This window comes from Sapajus apella, unplaced genomic scaffold, assembly GCF_009761245.1.
Source record: "Sapajus apella isolate SASKATOON/1434 unplaced genomic scaffold, GSC_monkey_1.0 scaffold39, whole genome shotgun sequence".
Lineage (NCBI taxonomy): Eukaryota > Metazoa > Chordata > Mammalia > Primates > Cebidae > Sapajus > Sapajus apella.
Window position 1 is genome coordinate 2,224,207 of NW_022436979.1, and position 26,408 is coordinate 2,250,614.

Consider the following 26,408-nt stretch of genomic DNA (forward strand, 5'->3'; position numbering starts at 1 on the left):
GGAAGGAAGGAAAGAAAGAAAGAAAGAAAGAAAGAAAGAAAGAAAGAAAGAAAGAAAGAAAGAAAGAGAAAGAGAGAAAGAGAAAGAAAGAAGAAAGGGAAGAAAGAGAGAGAGAGAAAGAAAGGAAGGAAGGAAGAAAGAGGAAGGAAGGAAGGAGAGAAGGAAGGGAGGGAAGAAGGGAGGGAGAAAGGGAGGGAGGGAGGACAGACAAATTCAATAAGAAAAATACATAATGTAAAATTTGTAACTTTGAAGAAGTCGTTTGATCATCTGTGTTCTTTTCTATTTGATTACTCTGGATATGAAATAGCTTTAATACCTATATTCTTTTGGATAAACTAAAATAATTTAACAGTTCTTTTAAAATGCCAATATTTATAATGAACCTGAAATTACATTAGCAGCTATTTAAACTTTGGTCAATAAAATTTTTAGATATCAATCCAAACTGTGCAGGAAGAGTCATGATTTTTAAAATTCCTGTAAATGTTCCATATGCAAAAATACTTGAAGCCCGCTCTTGACATGATATGTGACTCCTGACCCAGGGACAAAAGGAAGTCAGTGTACAGTGTCAATCTTTATTATTAAATATAATCAATGTGGAATTTATTTCTTATGTTTCAGATTAAATCTAACATCTTCCAGCACCCAAATCTTCCAGGATCCAGAACCTCACAGAGGTTCTAGAGCTTTGCAGCCCCTTCGTAGACAAGTATCCTCAAAGATGCGTGTGATCTGGAGTACAGAAAGCATCGTTAAGATCTATATCAATATTGGGGAAATGTGAGCTACTTTCTTTTCCTCTTCCCATAGCAAACCTGTGGCAAACTTCATTTTAAAAAATGAGAAAAAAAGAAGTGGTGTTTGAAATTTTAGACAAAGAAGCAAGGTTTCTCAGGCCAACTCCCTAGAGCATAAAATCATACTTGCCTCCAGGGCTTCATTCTCTTGGACAATGGTGTTGGCATCAGGGCACATCTTTCAGTGTTTTGGGTCTGAGATCCTATGAAGGCTGCATGGCAGTGTAACCCCACTCTCTCTGTTAAACACATTTTGTACATAAGATACATCCTTCCCTTACCTGGTTGACAGTCTCTGGTTGAAGCAAATCAACATCTGTGTTCCCCGAAAGACAAACAAATGGTGAAATCGCAACTCTTCCTTCCTTGCAGCTCATCAAGTGAGACACAAGTTGGGAGTCTCCACATTTTTTACCTGTGAATTCTGACCATGTTGGAGTAGGTCATGTTAGGGTTTAAAAATCAGCCCACGTTAACCCTGTTAAACTCACTGTACGTCAGGCCACAGTAGGTGACATTCATCTCATCAGAATGAAGGCTGACGGAGATATGGTGCATAAAGTCTTTAACCCAGCTTGGCACAGAGTAATCATTCGATCCATATTGACTATTAACTTATTATCATTACTCTTTTTATTACCTGTTATTTTTGCCCACGAACTCAGCTATAACCTCAGAAACCTCCAAGACACAATGTTCAGGCAGCTCCTACCAGTGGATTTGGAGCTGGCATAAGAGATAAAACATAGGCTCTGTCCAGTGAGTACCATCTCACTGGACTTGGAAGGCACCAAGTGATGAACTCAGGCCTCGCTCCTTCTTCCCATCCTGCCACAATCACACACTCCCACCAGCTTTTCTCTGCAGTACTTTCCTTGCTTCCACCACTATTGTCTGCATTTGTTCATGCTGTGTCCCAAATCAACAAATCTTGAGGAACTACAATGCTTACCTCCCTGTCTTTTACTCCAACTTATACTAGGAGACAGGGGAATAAGGGAATCATTTTTATGGCTCCACTCTTTACTCTTAGTCTAGCTTCTTCTTTCCACTTATTTTCCCTTAGAAGTTTTCTGCTATAAAATTGACATCTGGAAGCTTAGTTACTTTGCAATACCAGTTACTCCTAAACAAAGAACAATTAATAGAAGCAACGATATTTGCAATATCCACTAGAACTTTTTGCAATGATAGAAATATTCTACCTGTACTATGTCCAAAGTAGAAGCCACTAGTATTTGAAATATAGCTAAAGTAACTAAAAAATTAACTTTTCAATTGTTTTATTTTTAGCCAACTTAATTTAGTCACATATAGCCAGCTAGTGGCTACCATATTGGGTAGAATAGACTTATACAGTGTTGACTATATGTCATGTACAGATTTAAAAACTTTATAAATATTGAGATACCCAATCCTCTAAACTTCTGTAAGTTGGGTAATATTTTTAGTCCTTTCATTTCACAGATTAAAAAATTGAGACATAAAAATTAAGTAACTGGCATGAGATCTCATGGTTAATAATAAGTATCAGAGCCAAGATTTGGACCTAGGCCCCCTGCTTCCAGAGTTCACATGTGTAACCACCATGCTACTACCTCTCAGGGAAAAAAACAAAATCCCAGAAATTATGCCATTTTCTTTTCTATCTGTCACATTTTCTAATCTGATTTTTCAGCCTGAACAGATAGGCAACCTTCCATCAAAATGAGGCTGGGCGCGGTGGCTCATGCCTGTAATCCCAGCACTTTGGGAGGCTGAGGCGGGTGGATCACGAGGTCAGGAGTTCGAGACCAGCCTAACAAACATGGTGAAACCCTGTCTCTATTAAAAATACAAAAATTAGCCAGGCATGGTGGTGGATGCCTGTAATACCAGCTACTCAGGAAAATGAGCAGGAGAATCACTTGAACCCGAGAGGCAGAAGTTGTGAGCCAAGATCACATCACTGCACTCCACCCTAGACAGGGCAACACTCCATCTCAAAAAAAAAATAAAAAGATTCATTATTACTTTAATGTTTTTTTTCTTCCATTGCCCAATTAATACTTGGTAATTAAAAAGTTGTTTTTTTTTAACTTGGAAAACAGAGCCATTATCATACCCTATGACGGGCTACATTGTTTTCTGTGGATAAAATACTCAGGTTGGTACAGCTGCCCTGGAATAAGCTCCTTTACCAGTTTTGAAGAATCTAATATTAGAGGCTTTCTTGGGCAAGATTGTTTACCCTTTAAATTGTTCCAGAATGGAAGTAAAATTTGCTTACTGATTCTTGACAAAGGGAGTTGATACTCATTTTTCATGTTCACCGACTTGGAAGCAGTAAGTAGGAAGGAGGCAAAATCCTTCATCACTGCCAGGTTATACTCATGTAAAGCAGCTTTAAAATCCTCCGGGAGGTCGGCAAGGATCACCTATGGGTGAGATATATTTCGGAAAGAGCTCTTTACTTTTATTTAAAAAATTAAATGGCTTGGTGATAAGATTGCAGCATAGTTCTGTAGATTGATGTTCATTCATCAAAGTCTGTGATTATTTTATTCACTTGTGAGATTAAGGTAAAATTTCCTTTTGATTTCAACCAACATTTATAAATGCAAATACCTTTCCTTAAAAAAAGTTGTTTCAACTCCACTTAGCCAAAACCACCAATTTAATAGAAATGTGACCTACACTGATATTAATTAAACTTAGATATATTTCAGAGACTTGAAGGATATATTTAGGGAGCAAGTGACAAGTTAGTGCAGCAATAGTAGCATAAATTCTTTATTGAGTTCAGACTGTGCCAACACTGTGCTGTGATGACCCAAGCACTTGTGTATGTTAGCTAAATTAATCCTAAGCACAACCCTAAGTATACATTTTCATTTACATTTTGTACATGAGGGAGTTAACCCTCACGGAGGTAAACATGTTCCAAATCTGACAGGTAGTAGATAGAGAAGTGGCTGGTATTGCAAGCTAACTCAGCTTCCAAATTTCATGTTTTAAAACAAATTCTTTCAGAATTAGAACTAGAAATTTCTCTAGTATGGGTTGGAAATAGCTATGACATTAGAAATATTCTTGGTTTTCTTCTATTACCATATGGTTTTTATTTATTTGATATTTTACTTAATTTATTCATACCCTATACTTTTCCAAGAATTGAGGTATTTTATAAGGGTGAAGATAATATAATATGATCGTATAGATCCAAATGTGGTAAAAAGGAAAGAAAAAAAGGAGAGACAAAAATGGGGCACAAATTATATTCTAAGATTCCTAGGAGCAAGTGTGAATGACACATTTCAGAATGTCTATGAGATAAACACTATTTATTCCCAGCACTAATATCAGATGAGAATTTTCCAGGGGAATTCTTACAAAAACATGCTGTGTGGATATAATATAGAATGCCCCACCAACTCCTTAAGTGGATATTATGACAATTTCCACAAGGCTACTTCCGACTCAGCTCTACCTGTGGATGGACCAAGACAAAAGAAAAAATGGACAAATGCAGTTCCACAGTCTGGTGAGAGTGATATAGTCCCCCCATTTGGTATTCTCCAGATTCACTGCTATGCGTTCCATATCCTGCCATTGTGCCACCACTGGACGCTGTTCTAGGGGAACATGAGCTGCTTATCACCTACACCTTGTGTTGACCGCCACCTTCTCCAACATGTGTGCTATATAGCCTCATCAGGAGAGCAAGCTCTTGGAAGGTAGCAACTATGTTTCACAACCATGATTTTTGTTACAGTGTGCATATGTTTATTGCTCAATAAATCTTTGCTAATTGGCTGATATAGAACAGTTATCCCAAATTATGGCACACAATATTAGAGGTATAGGAGATGACTTAGTGTGACACACAGAACACTAAACAATTATAAATCAGTTTTAAAAAATAAAAAGCTTCCCGGGTGCGGTGGCTCACGCCTATAATCCCAGCACTTTGGGAAGCCAAGGTGGGCAGATCACTTGAGGTCAGGAGTTCAAAACCACACTGGCCAACATGGCAAAACCCCAGCTGTACTAAACATATTAAAAAATTAGCCAGGTGTGGTGGCAGACACCTGTAATCGCAGCTACTTGGGAAGCTGAGGCAGGAGAATTGCTTGAACCTGGGAGGTGGAAGTTGCAGTGAGCTGAGATCATGCCACTGCACTTCAGCCTAGGTGACAGAGCAAGACTCCATCTCAAAAGTAAAATAAAATAAATAAAAAGCCATCTTATTTCCAGTACTCTTCTATTCTTTCTGATAACCCTAGAAAGTCCAGATGCAATAGACCACCATTGTTTCCCTAAAACTTGATAATCTCTTTTTGTAGCAAAGAGAGAGCAGCTTCAGCTGAGAACCATGTTAACTGCATCTATTCCTAGGACTTCCTTAGTATTGATACCAGAGATCCTGGCTTTCTATTTAAAGTAGTAGTAAATAAGAGTCTCCTTCTTAAATACTTTAAAATGTGCATGCAAGAAAAAGATGAATAGTTCCAGTGATTTGCAATGTGGATATATGTCAGTAACTAAAATTGGGGGCTCAAGTCTGGAGGTACATCCAGAGGCACTGTGAGGTCAAAAAGCCTAGATTAATGCTAATTCCCTTTTCATTATCTTTTCTTTAGGGTTACTGGATAGAAACAAGCTTCTTCTACATTCCCAGGTTCTAATGCACATTTTCTTGAATTTTGTTTGCTTGTTCTTGTTTTGTTGCTATTGTGTCTTTTTTTAAAAAAAGTAAGAAATTGGAAACAGTGTTACAAATATACTTAGAAAATATTTTTTCTTTCCGTCTCTCAACCCTTAAGTTAGGGGATCCTTTCTTAGGTGACCACTGCAATGTTGTCTCAAGAGGACATTAGCGCACATGATGTAATTTCTTCTCTGGACTCCCATCCCTAGTTGTAAACGACCCCAAGATAACCAACAGTTGTTGGTTCAGCAGTAGGGCTGCCATTCTATTGAAATGACTATTTGTGTATATCATCTCTGTTGCTGCTGAATTACATAATTTGCTCCAATAAAATGAAAAACTTTTAGGGGTAAGAATTGTTTGTTAGATTAGTAGGGGAAGATGTTTGAACTAAAGATTAAATGAAAAGAAAGACAACACTATTAAAACAAATGGAGTAGCTTATATTAATTTAACCCTATAGGTACTGAATGCATTCTAGTAGCATACATTTAATAACTATCATTATTACATCATTGTAAGTATAACAAACTTTACCTTTGACTGAGAAAAACTTAGATGAGCATTTTGGAATTTTGCTGGAATATATTTTCTTCCAAACAAGTTTGCCAGTACTAACACGAGCTTTTCCATCACATCTTGGGAAAATTGTTGGGTGCCTATTTAAATAAAGAGTATTATTGTAAATAAGAATAATGTTGGTTCTATGTATTTTGCTCTTAAATTTGTTTTTATAGTACATTTCCTTTCATTAAAGGCAAAATTTTCTAGTAAATACAGACCTCAGTTACTGACCATATCTGCCATGCACACCTTTAATTTTTTGGTTAAGACAGGAACTTTTATATTCTGTGCCTTTTTTTCCATCCTTGCTCTACCCGCCCTAGTTCCCACCCCAGAATGTTTACCAGTGGGTTTCCTGACTTGCACTCTCCTTCCTTCAGGCCGTCTTGAGAATGATCAATCTTTCCAAAGCATGAATATAATCATGTCCCTCCCTTACTTAAAAATCTTTAAGCGTATCTCAATGGCTAAGTGAAAACTCCAGTCTTCTTGGCCTGCCATTTAAGGTGTTTCAAATCCTGTCAAAATGAAGCTCCCAGACTTACCTATCAACACTTCTAAATGCTCTAGGTTCTGGCCATCTTGACCTCCACTCCATTCCACCTTCACTCCCCATAATACATGAGTACTATACCATAGGCATTAAAAGGTGGCTAGGTTTAATTACCTGGGCTCTGAAACATACTAAAGTAATATGACCATAGGAAACGTATTCACTTTTTATTCCTCTCAGTTTTCTCTTCTGCAAATATTCTTTATCAGTTAAGTATACATAAATAGCCCTCAAATACTCTTTATTAGTTAGAATAAATATAAGTTGACTTTCAGTCTAATTTTTTGGTATCTGTAAATCTGAACATATACTTAGCATTTCTTTGCTTTACAAAAAGGAGGAGGAAGAAGAAAAGAAAAACATTTCTGAGGTTTTGGTTATTAAACAGATATGTAGCCATTTTTGGACTACATGTATAAAACCCAAGCTTACCTTTAAAGTCTGGTTTACATAGATTATGAAAAAGGCCTCTCTTGAGAAAATTTACAAAAACAAGATTTGAAGGTTCATGTCCATGCAAATATGATACAAGTCCTGCAAATTTCTTTGGATTACCTTTTTTATCTAAAGAGTCCTAAAAATGAGAAAAAAAAGTTGATGTAACTTACCATGTACTCAAATACAATAAAATACCCGAGTGATTGACAAATATTACCTGACTTCATTTATTAATGAATAAGAAGTAACATTGCTGTTGAATGCAGCTTATAGAAACTTCAGTTGGTTTGGCATAGAAAGAAATCTACATAGTACTACTTACAGAGAACAAAAGCCAAAGCATGATCATACCTCTTTGATCAGGAGCTGCAAAGAAAACAAAAAGTAAAGTTTCAAAGTCTCCATGGCTCTTGGTCTCTTAAAAGACAGCAATGAATGCTTCAGCACTGACAACACCTATAAAAGAAGGGTACTTCAATTTATCTTGTTTTAAACAGTATTTGTAAATACTGATATATAATAAACAGTACACTTACAAACTATACAGATAATGTTACCAGATCTTATGTGAAAGTAAATTTCATTTGATTTCATATTATCTCTTTGACTGTGTCTTCACATGGTACATGCTTCTTTGAATAAAATATGTCACATAAAGCAGAACTGTTATACATAACACAGATTGGCAAATAATCTCTAAATCTCTGAAACAGTGGTAACTTATAATGGCCTGAAAAATATAAAGTATGAAAGCCAATCTGGCTTATAAGATTAGCTCTCCTAGACCATTCTAAAGGCAAATCGAGTAATTATATTGTTCTGAGTCTTAAATTATCCCATCAAAAACTAATGGAACTAGGTAGATTGCAGTCAACAGATTAGAAAAATTTGGGTCTGTGTCATCACCCAAATTTCATGTCAAATCGTAATTTGCAGTGTTGGAGGTGGGGCCTGATGGGAGGGGATTGGATCACAGAGGTGAATTTCTCCTTTGGTGCTGTTCTCATGATGGTGAGTGAGTTACCATGTGATCTGGTTGCTTAAAAGCACCTTCCCTCTATCTCTCCCTTCCTCCTGCTCCAGCCATGTTAGACATGTCTCCTTCCCCTTCCCCTTCCGCCATGATTGAGTTTCCTGAGGCCTACCCAGAAGCAGAAGCTCCTTTGCTTCCTATACAGCCTGCAGAACCATGGGCCAATGAAATGTCTTTTCTTTATAAATTACCCAGTATCAAGTATTTCTGTACAGCAATGTGAGAATGAACTAACACAGAAAATTGATACTGAGGAGTGGGGCACTACTATACAGGTATCTGAAAATGTGGAAACAATTTTGCAACTGGGTAGCGAACAGAGGCTGGAATTTTGTGGAGGGCTCACAGGAAGATGAAGGAAAGTTTGGAACATGCTAGAGACTTGTTAAACTATTGTGACCAAAATGCCGACAGTAATATGGACAATGAAGTCCAGGCTGATGAGGTCTAGATGAAGATGAAGAACTTATTGAAACTGGAACAAAGGTCATTTTGTTCAGTATTAGCAAAGAGGTTAGCTACATTGTGCCCCCGCTGTAGGCATTTGGAGAACTTTGAATTTGAAAGAGATGACTTAGAATATGTGGCAGAAATAAATTTCTAAGCAGTAAAGTGTTTAAGATGTAGACTGGCTGCTTCGACCAACCTATTTGCATATGTGTTAGCAAAGGAATGACCTGAAACTGGAGCTTGTATTTGAAAGGGAAGCAGAGTGTCAAAGCCTGAACATTTTCAGCTTAGCCACGTGACAGAAAAGCCTATTTTCTGGGAATGAATTCAAGCAGCCTGCATATATTTGTACAGCCAAAAGGAAGGCAAATGCTGATAGCCAAGACAACTGGAAAAGGCCTCAAAGGCATTTCGGAGACCTTTGCAGCATTTCCTCCCATCACAGGCTGGAGTGCAGGAGATCATAGCTCACTGCAACCTCAAACTCCTGGACCCCAGTGATCCTCCTGCCTCAGCCTCCCAAATAGCTGGGACTACAAGTACATGCCACCATACCCAGCCAGTGAAACTTTTTCTAATAAAGAAATCACAGCAATTAAAATAGAAAACAAATTAAAAATCTAATTTAATAAATACACTTCTTCAAAAATAACTTGAATGTGATAAACTGAAAAGGTTCTGCATGTGATAGACACTATCAATTTTTTTAAAAAAACTATAACTAGAAACTTCTCCTTAAAAAGTAACATATAAAAATAAATAAAAAGATCCATATACATGGGCAGAAAAAGTCAGGTGGCCTACAAGAAAACAGCAATCAGTAGGGCCACAGATTATATCTCTACAATAGCAGAAGCCAAAGAAAATGAAGCATCAACAATTTTGAAGACGAATGCCTCAAATCCAGTAAATTTATGCCTAGTTAAATAGTCCTTAATACGAAAAAAACAAAAATCTCCTCAAATATGCAGGAGCCCAGAAAATATCCCACCCTCATAAACTTTATTGTATAAAAAAACAACAACAAAAACCTTGAGAGTGTACTACTCTCTCTTTCTGGGAGATTAATCAAAATTAAGAGCTCAAGAATGGGGCCACTTTTACATAGAACTGGGCGTTCAGCAGGCACACACTGATTCATTACAGGGTTCTGGAAAGACTCTTCCTCCTGGAAAGTGGAATCTGATGTAACTGGCCATCAAAGAAACTTGGTAACCTTACAGTGACATTTAATTAAATTTAAATTTTAATGTGAATTGTATATTCCACAATATGCCTCTCAAAATTGTTCTGATTGAAAACCTCAGGCAAATTTACCAAGTTCTGATATCTAATTCAATATACCTGCATCCATTTTTTAAAAAACAGTCACCCACATTTAAGTAGAAAAGACTGGAAGAAATATACCAAAATAATAAAGCAATTTCCTTGGAGTAGTGGAACTAAGTATGGGCTGTTTTTCCTCCTTTCAGCTTTTCTATGATTCTAAATAGTCTTTTATAAACAGGTTACTTTATACTTAAAATATAATTTTTATTTTTAATACAGCAATACTGTTCCCTCATTCTTATCTGGAATTAAGAATGATACGTTTGAGAGCAAATTCAACCTTTCATTTCATTTACAATTCTTCTAATAATGCTTTAATGTAGAAATTTCTTATTTATCTAATTAATTAAGTAGCAAATGCTGACAACATAACAGAATTTAAGGTAGATGCAAATCTGTTTTACTACAATATATATATACACAGTCACAAACTAAGTTATATTATCAGTGTTCACTCATACTTGATCTCCTTTATAAAGGAAAAAGTAAACAATAACATGTAAAAAGAATGAAAAAGCTAGCAAAGTGCTTTTCCCATTCTTCTCTTTAAAGAACACTAAAGCAAAAAAAACAAAACAAAACAAAAAACCTAAAACTAAAATCATAAGACCTGAAACTACCAATGATAGTAGCTAGCATTTACATGTTTACTACTAATCGATATGATGCTAAGAAGTCGTTGACTTGCATTAATTAGTTCATTTAATTTAACTACAATCTATAGTGGTTGTTATTGCCTTTTTATAGCTGATAGTTTGGAGGTTTAGGAAAATGTAATTGCCTTTCCTAAAGTTAAATAGTCAGTAAATAATTGAACCAGGGATCTATTCCAGACCTTTATAAGTCTGTAGCCAATATTCAACCACTATACTATATTGCTTTCCACACATTAAAATAGCCCTGCTAATTCTTAATGCCTTATGGTCTTTGGTGGTAAAACAAAACTAATTATTTTTTCTGTCCTGAATAAACATATAATAATCAAAAAACACAAAGCATTAAAAGGGTGATGAAACTCAAGAGTTATTGTTACTGTTGAGCTAAAAAATATTGAGGCAAAATTCATAGAGTTCATTTGGGCAAGACTGAGGATGGCTGTCTGGGACAGACACGATTCCAAGTTGTCCCGGGAAGTATTCAGTTCAGCCATTGTTACAAGCAGATTTTTTTAAAGGCAAAAGGGGACAAGAAGTGGGCTGATACAAAGTTTTTTTGACAGGAGTTCTTATAGTTTTATGGAAATAACATTGATTTGTGATTGGCTATACATTGTTGAACTACAGGGAATGAGGTATGGTATCCAATGTACAGTGTTTTATGGCAACTTCATGTCAGTTATCCTAGAGCCCACAGAGCAAGTGGCTTCAAGAGGTAATTATTCAGCTCAAGAGGGGAGTGAGACGTGACTGCTGCCACACCCTGTCACATTCCAATGCCTCTCTGGGCCTGATAATTAAAGGGCACTCGCATTCCTCAGATAAAATGTTTCTTGGCCAGACGCAGTGGCTCATACCTCTTATCCCAACATTTTGGGAGGCTAAGGCCAGTATGATGGCAAACACTGAGTGTCAACTTGATTGGATTGAAGGATGCGAAGTATTGATCTTGGGTGTGTCTGTGAGGGTGTTGCCAAAGGAGATTAATATTTGAGTCAGTGGGCTGGGAAAGGTAGACCTACCCTTAATGTGGGTGGGCACCATCTAATCAGCTGCCAGCACAGCTAGAATATAAAGCAGGCAGAAAAATGTGAAAAGGCTAGACTGGCTTAGCCTCCCAGACTACACTGGACTCCACGTTCTTTCGTTTTGGGACTCAGACTGGCTTCTTGGCTCCTCAGCTTGCACATGGCATATTGAGGGTCCTGTGATCATGTGAGTTAAAATACTTAATAAATTCCCCCATATATATATATATATACACACACATACACACACACACACATACACACACACACATGTGTGTATCCTATTAGTTCTTTCCCTCTAGACAACCCTGACTAATACAGTGGGTGGACTGCCTGAGCCCAGGAGTTTGAGATCAGCCTGGGCAACATAATGAGACCTCACCTCTACAAAAAAATAAAATAAAAATTAGCTGGGCCCAGAGGTGTACACCTGTAGTCCCAGCTACTTGGGATGCTGAGGTGGGAGGATCACGTGAGCCCAGGTGATTAAGGCTGCAGTAAGCCATGATTGCACCACTGCACTCCAGCCTAGGTGACACAGTGAGACCTGTCTCCAAAATAAAATCTGAAAAGAAAGTTTATTTTCTTTCTCACAACAGACTTCTGAAAGAGCAGCAGACCTGACTATAGCCAGGCCAGTGATGAAGACTGAACCTCAGGCAGGGCACAGCACAGTACCTTTGCCTTGGCATCCTCTGGGTCATCTTTCTTGGAAGCCAGCAGCATGAGTCGCAGGACCAGGGTTATGCTGAGAGGAAACCGCCCTCTCAGCTCAGGAACATTGGATGCAATGAGTCTTTTTATTTTTGGCAATGGGACATCAAAGAAATAGACATCTCCAAGCAGGTCTTGACCTCTTCTTCCAGCACGACCAGACATCTGGAAGCAGCAAAGAATCACAATGTAAAACCTCCTCAAATAATTTCCTAGGAATTTAAAAGATCTAGGACTTTGCACTTGTTATCCTGGATTGTGTTAAACTGTGCCTTTAGTCCTGAAACTAATCCATGTTAATACGGCACTTAAAAAATACAGTGTGGCTGGGCAAAAGAGATAATGAGGGAGGCATTGTGATACATATTTGGTCTTTGACCCAGTTTGCTGGCATAGAACTCCTAAAATCCTTGGACTCTCCAGTATCTTTGTATGTTAATGAGTTGGCTGATGGCTGGCAGGCTCTAGGAAGCTTTGGGATAGGGACTGGTCACCATAAAGACCAAGGCATGATTAGAGGACTGGGACTTTCAGCCCCTTCTTGCAACTTCCAGGGGAGGGAGAAGGGGTAAAGGTTAAGGTGATCACCAATGGCCAATTCATCAGGCATGTGTCATGACGTTTTCATAAAAACCTAAAAGGACCGTCTTGAAGAGCTTCCAGACAGCTGAATACATGGAGGTTCCTGGAGGGTGGTGTATGGAACCTCCATGCTCCTGGCCCCATACCTTGCCCTCACAGCTCTTCTGTACCCTTTATAACATCCTTCATAATAAACTGGTAAATATAAGTGTTTCTGAGTTTGATGAGACACTCTAGCAAATTAATTGAACTCAAAGAGGGAGTCATGGGAACCCCAACTTGAAGCCAGTTGGCCAAAAGTTCCAGAGGACCAGTCTTGTGACTGGTATCTGAAGAGGGGACAGTCTTGGAAACTGAGCCCTCAGTGTGTGGAATCCGACACTATCTTCAGGTAGGTAATGTGGAATTGAATTGAGCTGCAGAACTGATGCTCACTTGGTGGTGGGCAGAAATCCCCACACATTCGGTCACAGTATTCTTCTGTGTTGATCGTAGTGATTATTATAGAGTGAGAGAATTAAAAAAGTAGTTTGTGTTCTTCCTCATATTCAGAGGCAGTGTCATTAACAGGTATCCCTATCATGCAGACAACTGTACTGGGCATTGCACGATGATATGTAAAAGAAACTTACAAATGAAACCTGCTCTCAAGGAGCTTACAGTCCATATACCCCCACTCTCTCTCACCACAGACACACACACACACACACACACACACACACACACACATATACACACACACAGAGAGAGAGAAAGAGAGAGAGAGACAGAGACAGGGAGGAATAGAACTAGAGAGTGGCTTAAATAGGGAAGCTTCTCAGCCCTATTTTCAATCAGATCCTTTTTTGCAAATGAAGGATTCAAACTTCTTCTGTTCTCATTGGTTGGAATAGTTGAGCCCTGACTGGGACTAGGTGGTTTCAAGCTCCAAACCAGAAGAGTCTGTGAAATGTTTCTTTCAAACAGCTAGATGTGGGGAGTTCCAACCATACTTGGAACTGTTTCCTATTTAAGCCATTTTCTCTAACTCTTTTAACAAACAGAGTTAAAAGTAATGAAAGTTAAAAAGTGTGCCTAAGCTCCTTGAGATAGAAATCAAGTACAATTATTGAACGAGACAACATTTTGAAAGGCTTCGTGGAAGAGGTATGTCAAGGACAAACTCTTTGTAGAAGAAATAACAGCCATTTATTCAATGCTTAGTATGTGCTAGGCCCTTTATATAAATTAGTTTTAGGCAGTCTTTGTCATAATCTGGTGAGGTAGAGAGTATTGTCAGCCCCATTTAAAAATAAAGCAGGACTTCCAGTGTAATGTTGAAAAAAAAAGGAACAAAGGTAAGAAACCTGAGCGCAGAGAACCTAAGTCATGTAGTCACAATCCAACAACTGAGAAGTAGCAGAGTCAACCAATCCCTGACATTTTTAAATCAAAGTCCTCAGGGACCATGTGAGTCTGCCTCTGGAATCCTAAAAATTAGATTCCTGAAGATTACAGGGTAGACAACCCATGCAAAAAAATGACTGCAGAGAAGAAAGCAAGAAGACAGAGATTAGAAAGATGGTTGGAAATAGTAAGAAGATTAGACTGATTAGGACAAATCCTCATGAGCATGAGAACATACGTATTTTAGATAGACAGCAAAGGGCTTGAATATTGCCAACCCTGCTATATTTCATCCTAGAATAGAATTAGCCATCAATATTCCCTCATCAAAGATGACATGAAGAAACTATGCTATCTATCATCTGTAGCACAGAATAGAATACAGGCAAATGAGAACCAAAAGGACTACTGTTTAAGAATGTCCCTGGCCAACAGACAGAATGGACTCCCGTGGCTGAGGTGCTCAAAGTTTAAACAGAACAAGGCAGCCATGGCAGAGTGAGGGAGTGATCGTGGATGCTGTGTTCTCAGAAAGATGCTGTAAAGGTGTCAAAGGACCTCCCGTCCTACAATCAAGCCAAACCAGCTGCTGTTGGTGGTGTCAAGATCAACTGCGGTTGGAAAGCCCCACTCCTAGCTGTTTGAAAGAAACCTCTGATGGAAACTTCTGGTTTAGGACATTGGAAACCACTCAGTCAGGGTCAACTATTTCAACCAATCAGAGCTGAATAAGCTTGAATCCATCATTTGCAAAAAAAAAAAAAAAAAAAAAAAAGGATCTGATTGAAAACAAGGCTGAGAATTTTCCTTAGTTAAGCCAAACCCCCTCTTTGTTCTTTGGAGAGCACACTTTCACTTGCAGTAAAGGCTGAGTTTCTCCAATCTGCAGATTGTTTTCTACAGAAAATAAAACTCTGTTTTGCCTCTGCAGATCTCATGTCCTTTTGTTAACACTCTTATAATAATCCTGGGTAAAGAATGAAGGACGAAGGGTGCTGCTACAGAAATTGTGACACAGAAACCTGAGACACCATGGCAGGAGAGTAATCGGATGCTTTTTGAAATAGATTAAGCATCAAAAGCAAAGGAGAGAAAGGCATTAAAGAACTCCAGAGTGAAAAAGTGTGCATAGTAAATGAAGGAGGAAATGTTTATTAAGGACCTTCAATGTGTCTTTCCTATTCACTTAACCCTTACCAAGGCTATGGGGTGGTGATTATCCTGGACATTCTGGAGATGGAGATAGTGAAGGAAGATACCCGCTGTGTAGATATCTCACCCGAGGTCTCACATCTGTTTGGTAATAATCACCTCATGCCCACAGATTTTTCCATTATCATGGTTTCCATTATAACACAACTGAAAATGGCAGCTGGGCATAGATGGATGCACATTGCACAGAAGAAATCATCAGTTCCACAAACACTGTGAGCATCTCTTGTCATCCCCATGCTAATTGCTATTAGGGATACAAATTCCTTCATGGAATTTACAAGACTACAGTGTATGTGACCGAACAAGCACAATCACATTTCCCCAAAGCTAGAGTAATCAAAGAAAATCAAAGAAAACAAATAAAAACAGTTCAATCAGAACCTTACAAAAAGGGCTAGAATTTCAATCAGGGGAGAAAAGGAAAAGTCTCTAAGAGGAAAAGGCAGAGCAGAGGTTCTGATGAACAAGGCATAACAGAAATGACAGGTCAATTAGTAAAACAATTTGTGCCAGAAGGTTCTCACAAGGAAAGAACAAGAAACAAATATACATATTTTTTAAAAATCACATGGTGATCAGGATGCAAAGGGCCCTACTAATAACAGCTGGCATTCATTGGGCACTTACTATGTGCTGGGCACAGTTCTGAGTAGTGTACACTTTTCAGTTAGCCCTCATAATCACCTTCTGAAATATAATTATTGTCACCATTGTACAGATTGAGAAACTGACACCTGAGAAATTAACTAACTTGTCCTCGATTGCACAGCTAGTGAAGAGTAAAGCAAAGATTCAAGCCTAGGGAATCTAGGATCAGATGCTCCTCTATTAATCATTACACATACTCCTTCAGAAGCACTGTGAAGACCTAGCACATAGGTACCTGAGGCAAGACTTGAGCCAGGCCACCAGTGTCGATGGTGAGCACGCTCAGCAAAAGAGAGGCAGGGCAACAGGCTGGGCTGAATGTAACAATACTGACATGGTGGTGAAGAGGCCCAGGAAAGGACACCAAGAGACTGTGACAGCAAAAGGGGCATTCTGATAACTGGAGCAATCCCAGGCTTATGCCAGTAGCGAGAATTCTGGAGACCCTGGGAGGCAGCTAATGTGCTTTTGTTTATGAGAGAGAGATGACTCACTGGGGCCCAGACGCAGACTGTGGTAGGCAGCTTTCTCAGTGGCTGCTCCCAAGGAGTCTAATCAGCTCAGCTTCCTGCTATTCACACTATTCACAGCCTTGTATAATCTGCTCTCCTTGGTTATTGAAGAAAAGCCAGGAAGGTGAAGCTAGCAAGTATTCTCTTTATTTTACAGGCAGTACAGTCCTATGAAGATTGAGTGACATGAGGAAGATACCTAGGAGCAGGTCATGACACGCATTTGAGTATAAAAACGCTATTTCAAGGAATACATAAATATTTTTAAAAGACAGAAAATGGAAAGGCCAAAAGGAGAAAATGGCATGTAAGCAGAAAATCCCTATCATTTTTTTTTCAATTAATACAGTGAAGTGTATTCTTTGCTTTAAAAAGCTAATATAAAACACATAGTTCAGGGGTCTGTAATACCTGCTGTGCTAGGAAAAATCACACTCCTATGAGACTAGATGCCTCTATAAAAGAAAGCACCAAAAAAAGGAAGATACATAGCTTCATGTCATGTATTCAAATAGATCCAGAGAAAGAAAAAGATTTTGATACAACTGGGCAAAAGTCACTGAAGTCAGTTCCTACATAACCAACTTTGGAGACTAAATTTTCTATTTCTAAATAACTTATGTTGCATGAGAAACATAAATCTACAGGTAGGTTTACTTTTTTAAAACTTTTATGTATAAAACATAGTAAATGCTTACTTCCAGTTGAAGATATGTCAAAACACTGACATGGAGTCAAAATAATGACAGCTAAACTAAGGCTGTCAATACAGGATCATGACAAAAGTGAACTGTATGAAATACTTTGAGTACGACTAACATTAACTGGTCTCAAGTGCAAGCAGTAGAACTAACATTTTCTGGTTCTCATTGTAAGACACATCCTTATAGACACATTGTAAATAACATGGAAATGGCATGGAAATACATTTCTGATTGCAGTGCATTTCCCTAAACAGAGCCAACCTGACATTTGGGATGATGAGGCAGTTGTTCGGGAGTATAAGTCCCAGAAAGGTCTGCCACCTGACCCTCAAAAAACAAACAAAATCCATCCAGAGACAAAATATATTTTATTCTGTCCCAGGAGATAATGCTAAGTCCTCAGAGCAGGATAACAAAGTCGTTCCATTCTCATTATGGTTCATAGTGAGTAAATGATGTTGGATTTCTTCCAAACAAGAGAGCTTGGCAAGGAGGAGGAAAAGGGAGACTATAATTCTGAAGGAAACAAAAGTCCCTTAAGGCAAACTTTGGTCACTACACAAAAAAGAGAAAGACTGAAAAATTCCAGCTCAGGAGCTTTCTGTTTTTTATAACTAACAACACATGCAAAAGGTGATATGGTCCATAGCTATACTTGAGAAAAGAAAAATACAGCTTTTAAGTTGAAACAGCAACATCCTAAAAAATCATGAAATAGATATAAACTCATTTTCTCTGTAAAATCACAATCTTCACATTCCAATCTAGGATTGTTCACATGATCTACATTTTAATAAGGAAAGAGGAAAATTTCAAGAATAAGCACAATGAAAAAATTTATATTTTATGATTTATCGTTCATATTTTGAGACTAGGCAAAGATCACTGACAATTTTTTTTAGCCGTGTGTAGAGAGGAGGTGGTTTTTCTTCCCTTTGACTTACAATATATGTCACAGATAGGATGTCACATAAGGAAATGAGAAGACGCTCAGGTGTGACATCTTTGTCATTGAGTCTAAATCTCTGTTACATGGCCTTTCTCCTTTATTTTTATTTTTCTTGCTCTCAAACTTGTTTTTCTTTCATTTATCTCCCTTTCCTTCCTGGCCTTATAATACAGACACATTTTTATCCTCAATTTTTAAAAAGTTATCTAGAGACCTCCAAGTAACACTTCTTACTCCAGAAATTCCACTAAAATGATAATGAAAAGCTTTTTTTTTTAAAAAAAAAAAAAAAAAGCATAAACCACCAAGAAGGTGAATGGTATTAAAGTTTTGGAATTTGGAAAATAGTTGGTTAATGACCCCTAAATACTCAAATTTGCAGTAAGAAAGTCGAAACCTACCTAATTTAAATGACAGGATTCCCAAAACACCCAGGAATTGATAATACCAAGTGCCACACACAGAGAAAGTCATATTAAAGGAAACAGATAATACAAGGAATTTCAGACCATTTTTCATACTCCCAGAAAAAAAAAAAATAAAGGAGCACTATAAAGGATCCAGAATCAGCACAGCTCTATATTTCTCAAGAAATATAAAAACTACACTAAAAACTGAACTTCACTAAGATTATTAAGCCAATAAACCCTAACTGTGAGAAAATAGTGAAACATAAATCATCCGACATGAAGCAACAAGATATAAGGTCACTCGACCCGAAAAGGCTATGCCTCACGGAAAGTAAAAGGAACAACAGAAACTGTAACCTGATACCAGATGCAAATGCCATATGGTTCATTATTTCACACCCGGCTTTCAGCAGCGGTACTAACAGAGTCATAGAGTTACCTGTCTGTAATTTAAAGCATCCAGATAGACTGAGTCTTGAGCAAAAACAACAGATTTGCATGGCTTGTGGATCCCTAAGGCAAATGTTTCAGTAGCTGTCACTGCCTAGAAAAAAAAAAAGTTAATTCAAAATATAGCATATCTGTAAGGACACAAGATCTATTTTCCACTCCAGTGTCTGAAGAACTCTTTGAGCTTGATAAACCACGTCATTAAAATTAACATACTAGCCACGCTGTTCTTACACTGCCTGACTATTCAAAGAACACTGCTACTTCAGCATCCTGTTGACATTTGCTCACGGTAAAATCATTTCACCCAAATCTCTATTTGCAGGCTCTTTCTGATCTCTATCTAAATGTCCAAAAAGACTTCCTGCACCATCGTAGTTAGATGCACAATAAATATGTGTCCAGTGAATGCAGGAATGAATGAACAACCAGCATACAAATCTTCTTTAAGATGGGGTAATAATGTTTTGACTTACATACTCCGGACAAACACCTTCTCTTATTCTCATGTTTGTTTATGGAAGTTTTATCTAAACAGATAACTGATCTAATTAATTGAAGCATAATAAAGTTAAATTTTCCTTCTAATTTACTTTCTTAATATCAGTTATGTGCCCACTAACCTATTTAATGCTAGGTGCATATAGCTGCTCTGTCTTTCTGTTAAATACATTGATATTAACCTGTGCCATAATTATTTTAATTATTTAACGATAAAGAGTAAGCACAAAGACTTTCTAATTGATATTTATAAACCTATCCAAATTCAAACCACTATTTGTTCATCTTTAAAAGTTCACCAATAAAAAGGACAGAAAGGCTCAAACCACTAAACTTTAGAATTTAGCTCTAATGAGTGTCATTTTTTAAAAAGTGTTCTTTTTTTAAAATGCAAGCACCCACATTTTCAGAATAACACTTTTATAGTGATCTGGCTATTCATTCATTCATTTATTCACTGATTTACTCACTCATTACCTTTTACTGAGTCACAACTATGTAACAAGGTCTACAATACTGAGTGTCATAAACAAAATTTACGTGATCTTTGCCCGTAATTAATAACCTTTATGAAAACTGTTTTTTTCTGGTTATTTGCCCATTTTAATGACAAATAAATTATACCTGTATGAAAACTGAGATTTTGTTTTTATAAACAGCAAGAAACAACTTTTGATATCTAATATTCCTCACTCTTCTTAAGATTACAAAAATAAACACCCTAAATAGCATGATGACTACACTTCTACACAACTCTTCACACACAGACACACACATGCATATGTGCAACCAAGCTATAAAGCTGGTGCTTGTTTTTCCAAATCCCTCTAAAGAAAACTGACTAGGTAATTATATGAACATTCTTGGTGAATTTATGGAGACCATCCCCACACAGAAAGAGAATGTTCCAAGCTTCTGAAACATGCTAACAAAAAGTTAACAAGCATTTAACTAGAGCCATGGAAGATCTCCTTACCCTCTTCCAACTTCCTTTGGAGGTGTTACATCTATCAGCTCTGTCTAGAACATGTTAGTCTAGTGCAAGCTTTCTCAGTTCTTAAAAAAGAAATGTCTTTCTCTTAGATGAGGTATGACATTGGAAAATAGTCTGACTAAAACTATAGTCATTTATACTAAAAGTATCAATATCCTTAAGAAATCTCTAGGGTAAAATTTTAAGAGCTATGTCCTAGATACTAAGTGTTGAAGGGTAAAGGGTTATGTAATAGCTGTACTACTTCATTATAAATATTTTTCAGTGTAGAAATAGTTTTTAAACTCCTCTAATAAATGGGAAAGATGGAGAAGCAGTTCAGTGAGTTGTAATAAAAAGACACTGGTTAGATGATTAAAACAACTGGTATAATTTTTTACCTTTTACTGGTATTCAGCATCATATATGCACATTATTTTAAATGCAAAGAAATGTACCTACCCTAATAAGCCCTTTTGCAAAGAGTATCTCAACTAACTCTTTTTCTTTAAAATACATGGCGCTGTGATGATATCCAATCCCCCTTTGTGCTAAAGTTGTCAGTTCTTCGCCTCTCCTCGTTAATTTCACTCGTTTTAACGCTGTATTCAAAGTCTAAAACAAGAAAGGAGTGTGAAACAATTGATCACGTATTTTACTTAAGTTCAACCAGAATCAAGACATTTTCATGAATAAATCTCTGACACCTTGCACACAGTGAGGCTGCCCTTTCACCCTGAACCTACATATTTCACAGCTACAGAAACAATCTGCCCATTTTTGCGAACAGACTCCCTCAGAGAAGAGACACGCAAAGAGAGAGAGAGACTTCTCCAAGAAGGCAGAGCACGTTCTCTACTCCAGATGATCCGAGAATTCTTGCTTCTCACTGTGAACCACTCACAAGTCATATCCAAACCCCTTAAAATGTCCATACTCAGTCTCACTTCTAAGAATTTATTCTCAGGAGGAAATCCAGCAGCTGGCAAAGATGTCAAAGGTAAAATCGTATTACAAGAACAAGAAAAAAACAATAAGATAGCCTAAGCAGCCTGGAGTAAGACAACTGGTTACATAAGTCAGTCACCCACAGAAACATAGAGTATGCAGCTAGTCAGATAATAATGTAGCTCTATTGTTGCTGGCAAGAAATAAATAGGTAAGGGGGGAAAGAAGATTGCAAACTAATTTGTATATAATATGACCTTATTTTATTAACAAATAAATACACAGAATGTCTATGTGAGTGTGGACATGTTTATAACTACAGGCCATAGGAAAAAAGATCTGAGAGAACAGCGAGTCTCTCTGAGCTGTGACATTACGCTTATTTTTATTTTTATTTTCTATTTTCAAGTATTTAGGCAATGAACATAAATTGCTTGCATAATAAATAATGTTTAAATGCCATACCATCCTTGGCTATTTCAATATCTGTTTAATGAGAGATTTTGAATGTGATATAGAAAGTCTCTGAAATGGAAACTTTCAGTTGACATTATTTAAAATACGATGTGTCACCCATACTCAAATGTGACCAGCATTAAAATACATCATATTGAATTGAGTTCTACAATCAAGCTATAAACTAATGCAGGATAACAGAGTGAAATAAAATAAGAGGATGATATTCATACTGAGCAAGGAAGAGTCACCTAGAGAACTTTAGCGCATTAAATTGGGATAATCATTGCAATGCAAAAAACATACAGAGATAATCCTATTTCAAAGGTATTGCACAAGTCATTTCCATGTTCAAATGATCACTATGATAAAGCATCACAACTGTAAAGTATCTTGTTAATAATTGTCTGACGTACCAAGCCATTCTCCTCGGTGATCTCACTGTGCAGGGCGCTGACATCAGCATACGTGCAGCCCTCAGAGATTTTCACAGTCTTCAGCTTCATCAGGAAGTTAATATATTCAGGCCTATCCATTAGCATTCTTTCCAGTTTTCCAGGCTTCTTCTGTTTTTTTTTAATGCTATTATTTTCAAAAGAAAACTTTTAGGTAATGAAAACTCATATTCTGTTACCACAAGAAGCCTAAGGCCCCCAGACTTCCCTTCATCATCCAATGTTGACAATAGTTTCATCAATCCTAACTTGGTCTCCCCTTCCTCACAGGCACTTCCACTATTTCATCTAGACGTCATGGTTCTTCACCAGTAAAATCCCCTGTATTTTCTTCCTTTTCTCTGCATGATTTCTCCTCCTTCATGCTGTAACAGATACCCGGTTCTTCTCAGGACAACTTCTGTTCCTGAATCTCTCTGGAGCAGTGGCCAGAGCACAGTGGAAAAGCAAAGGAGGTGGGTGTGTGGCACAGTCTAGAAGGTCTTATAAAAAGGGTCCCAGGCAGAAAAGGGTACTTTAAATATCCATGCTGAGAGCGGAGGCCCTTCATGACTGGGTCCAAGAGAGAAACTGATTATAGCAACCAATATTCTTTATTTTCATGGCCCATATAGTTCATTACACATTCAACTTGAAATGTAGTTCCTAGTCCTGAAAAAAGACTGACTAAAGAGAATCAGTTGCCAAGACAACCTGGAGCTCCAACTTCTCTCTCCCAGATCCTTTTCCTTTCTCCTATGTCCAAAAACTATGCACAACAAGCAGAAAGAAGATAAAAGCAGGAGTGGAACCAACAGAAATTTTGCCCTAGTCTTTATGAAATGTTTGAATTAGAAGGGCTATGGAAGTTATTTCAATGTTGTTACAGACTGAATGTTTGTGTCCCCCTCAAAACAAATTCATATGTTGAAAACCTAATCTCCATGTGTGATATCAGAAGGTGGGGTCTTTGGGAGGTGATTAAGTCAAGAAGACAGTTTTTTATGAATGGGATTAGCAACTTTATAAAAGAGGCTCCAGAGAGATCCCTCACTCTTTCACCCTATAAGGACACAGAAAGGACAGCTCTCTATGAATCAGAAAGCAGGGCCTCACCAGACAGCAGCTCTGCTGACACCTTGATCTTGGACTTACTAGCCTCCAGAACTGTGAGAAATACATTTCTGTTTATAAGCCATGTAGTCTATGGTAATTTGTTATGGACTAAGACATTGTGGAGGGGAGGTTTCATTATTCTCTCAAAAGTATTTATGAAGCACTATTACTATGTGCCAGGCAATATGCTAGTATGGGGGGATTCCAAGAAGAATATGCACAATTCTCGTAAGGGAACTCCCAATCTAAAGAAAATGAAGATATGAAGACAACTGCAATGTGGTGTTATCACTGATCCAAATGCTTCAGTGATTCAAAGTGGAATGAGAACAAAAGACAAAGGGTAATAAATCTATCTGAGAGAATCATTATAAACTTCAGAGAGAAGACAGATTTAAAACGAAAGATGTGGGGGAAATGAACAGATGTATGAGCTAACAGAAAGAAAGGCCCACCAGGTAGATGCAGTACCTAGTACATAGACTCGGGTGGTGGAAAGTGATTCATGTGAGGAGAACTCTGGTGAGATAGAGACTTACCAGAGAGAAGTGGCAGGAAATGATGACAACACCACAGAGGTAGGCAGGGAACAAATCATGGTGACCCTTGAATGCCATGCTAAAGTGCCTACCTGAAGTCCCACCTTCAAGCTGGGGCATGAAATCTGGGGGCTGGGTTGCCGGTCCTGTGGACTGGAAGCGGGAATTTATGGTGCTTTTTCCAGGCCTGCCCATGACCTCCCACGGACCCATCAGCACATGCTTCCTCCCCTCTGAAGCCCATAAAAACCTCAGACTCAGCCAGACTTGACTCAACAGATGACTAGCTGCAGAGAGGAGTTACCTACTCCAGTGTCTCCTCTCTGCTAAGAGCTGAGCAGATGTCAGGATTACCAGCTGTGGAGAGGAGCTACCCACTCCAGGACCTCTTCTTAGCTAAGAACTGAGGACTTGACAGGATGACCAGCTGCAAAAAAGGAGCAACCCACTCCAGGGTCTCCTCTCCGCTGAGAGCTGAGTACTTGACAGGATTACCTGCCTGCAGAGAGGAGTAACCCACTCCAGGGCCTCCTCTCTGCTAAGAGCTCAATACTCATCGGGACACCCCACTTCCAGAGAGAAGCTATCCACTGCAGTTCTCCTCTAAGCTGTTCCATTGGTCAATAATGCTCTTCTTCACCTTGCTCACCCTCTACTTGTCTGTGTACCTCATTCTTCCTGGATGCAGGACTAGAACTTGGGACCCACCAAATGGCAAGGCTAAAAGAGCTGTAACACAAACAGGGCTAAAACACTTGCCACATTGCCCTTGCTTGCCACATTATGGGTGACAAGAAGGAGAGAAGAGAGAAGGAGAAAAGAGCTGCAGCCTTTAGAGGAGCCCAGACCTAGCAGCTCCCCAAGCCAGGGCTGTGATACCCTCTTTGGGGCCCTGCAGTTCCTGGCATCTCTGGGCACCACCATGTTCCCCAGTGCCAGCCATGGAAGCTGCTTGCAGTACTTCTGGTCCAGCTGCAGCCATACAGGAAGCTGGTGCCTGTGCCAGTATCTGGAGCTGCCAGCCTCTCTACAACTGGCATGCCTGGCTGGGTGCAGGAAAGGTGCCACTGGCCACAGAGGTCTCTAGCCAGAAAAGCAACACCCCAAGAATCCCATAACAGAACAATCAGACCAGTAACTGTATGTCAATAACATTAGGAGAGGTAAACCTGGAACAAGAAATTACACATGAGAAAGACTCTAGACAATCCCAAATAACAAATGGCAAGGACCTGAACCAACTCAGAGCCAGTAAGTGAGGATCGAGAGGATGGCAAGGACAGAAGAAACATTTTGACCATAGAACTGTCAGAATTAATCAGACCTTGGGGAAAAAGGGGAAAAAAATCACAGCAGTGAAGTTCTACCCCTACCATTCATTTGGTATGGCAATTCATTCTATAGTCCATTCTTTGGTTTTTAAGCTTTATTTTAAGTTCAGGGGTACATGTGCAGATTCGTTATATAGGTAAACTTGTATCATGGGAGTTTGTTGTACAGATTATTTCATAACCCGGATATTAAGCCTAGTTCTCATTCGTTATTTCCCTCGATCCTCTCTCTCCCTCTTCCTCCCACCCTCCACCTTCTCATAGGTCCCAGTGTGTGCTGTTCCCTTCTATGTGTCCATGTGTTCTCATCATTTATTTCCTACTTAAAAGTGAGAAATGTAGTATTTGGTTTTCTGTCCCTGTGTTAGTTTGCTAAGAATAATGGCCTCCAGCTTTATCAATGTCCCTACAAAGGACATGATCTCATTGTTTTTCATGGCTGCATAGTATTTCACGGTGTACATGCACCACAATTTCCTTATCCAGTCTATCATTGATGGGCATCTAGATTGATTCCATGTCTTTTCTATTGTGAATAGTGCTGCAGTGAACATATGCATGCACGTATCTTTATGATGGAATGACTTCTATTCCTTTGGGTATATGCCCAGCAGTGGGATGGCTGTGTTGAATGGTATTTCTGTCTTTTGGTCTTTGAGGAATCACCACGCTGTCTTTCACAATGGTTGAACTAATTTACACTCCCACCAATAGTGAATAAGCGCTCTACAGACCAGCAAACCTCCAGGTTGTGTCCTGGGAACATGAATGCAGGTTATGGCTAAGAAGGCTGAGGGCCTCCTAGGAGGCCCAGTTGATTCTTAGGCTTACAGGTTGTGGTCTCACCTCTCCTGACCTAAATGAACTCTATCTACATGTATAAGAGAGATTCCCTTCCTCCCATCCTTCCACCCAAATTTACTCTATTTGCAAAAACTGTGAAACAATAACAAGGGCCCCTTTGTGTCTCAGGTCTCTAAACATTTCTGACAGTGA

At 38.4% G+C, this 26,408-nt stretch overlaps 1 protein-coding gene across 8 annotated transcripts in view; it reads right to left on the minus strand.

Moving 5' to 3' along the window:
- Positions 1-26,408, minus strand: part of LOC116565151 (probable ATP-dependent RNA helicase DDX60-like) — a 129,181-nt gene that overhangs the window by 11,287 nt on the left and 91,486 nt on the right. For 7 of the 8 annotated variants that reach the window (XM_032298615.1, XM_032298614.1, XM_032298616.1 and 4 more), the window contains 9 exons: positions 22,409-22,574; positions 21,047-21,203; positions 19,104-19,204; positions 12,223-12,423; positions 7,400-7,504; positions 7,043-7,184; positions 6,031-6,152; positions 3,073-3,220; positions 1,085-1,227 (listed from right to left, as the gene is read on the minus strand). In XM_032298615.1, coding sequence (XP_032154506.1) covers positions 1,085-1,227; positions 3,073-3,220; positions 6,031-6,152; positions 7,043-7,184; positions 7,400-7,504; positions 12,223-12,423; positions 19,104-19,204; positions 21,047-21,203; positions 22,409-22,574 — 1,285 coding nt within the window. The remainder of the gene's footprint in view (positions 1-1,084; positions 1,228-3,072; positions 3,221-6,030; positions 6,153-7,042; positions 7,185-7,399; positions 7,505-12,222; positions 12,424-19,103; positions 19,205-21,046; positions 21,204-22,408; positions 22,575-26,408) is intronic. The other variant, XM_032298619.1, reaches the window with a different exon arrangement.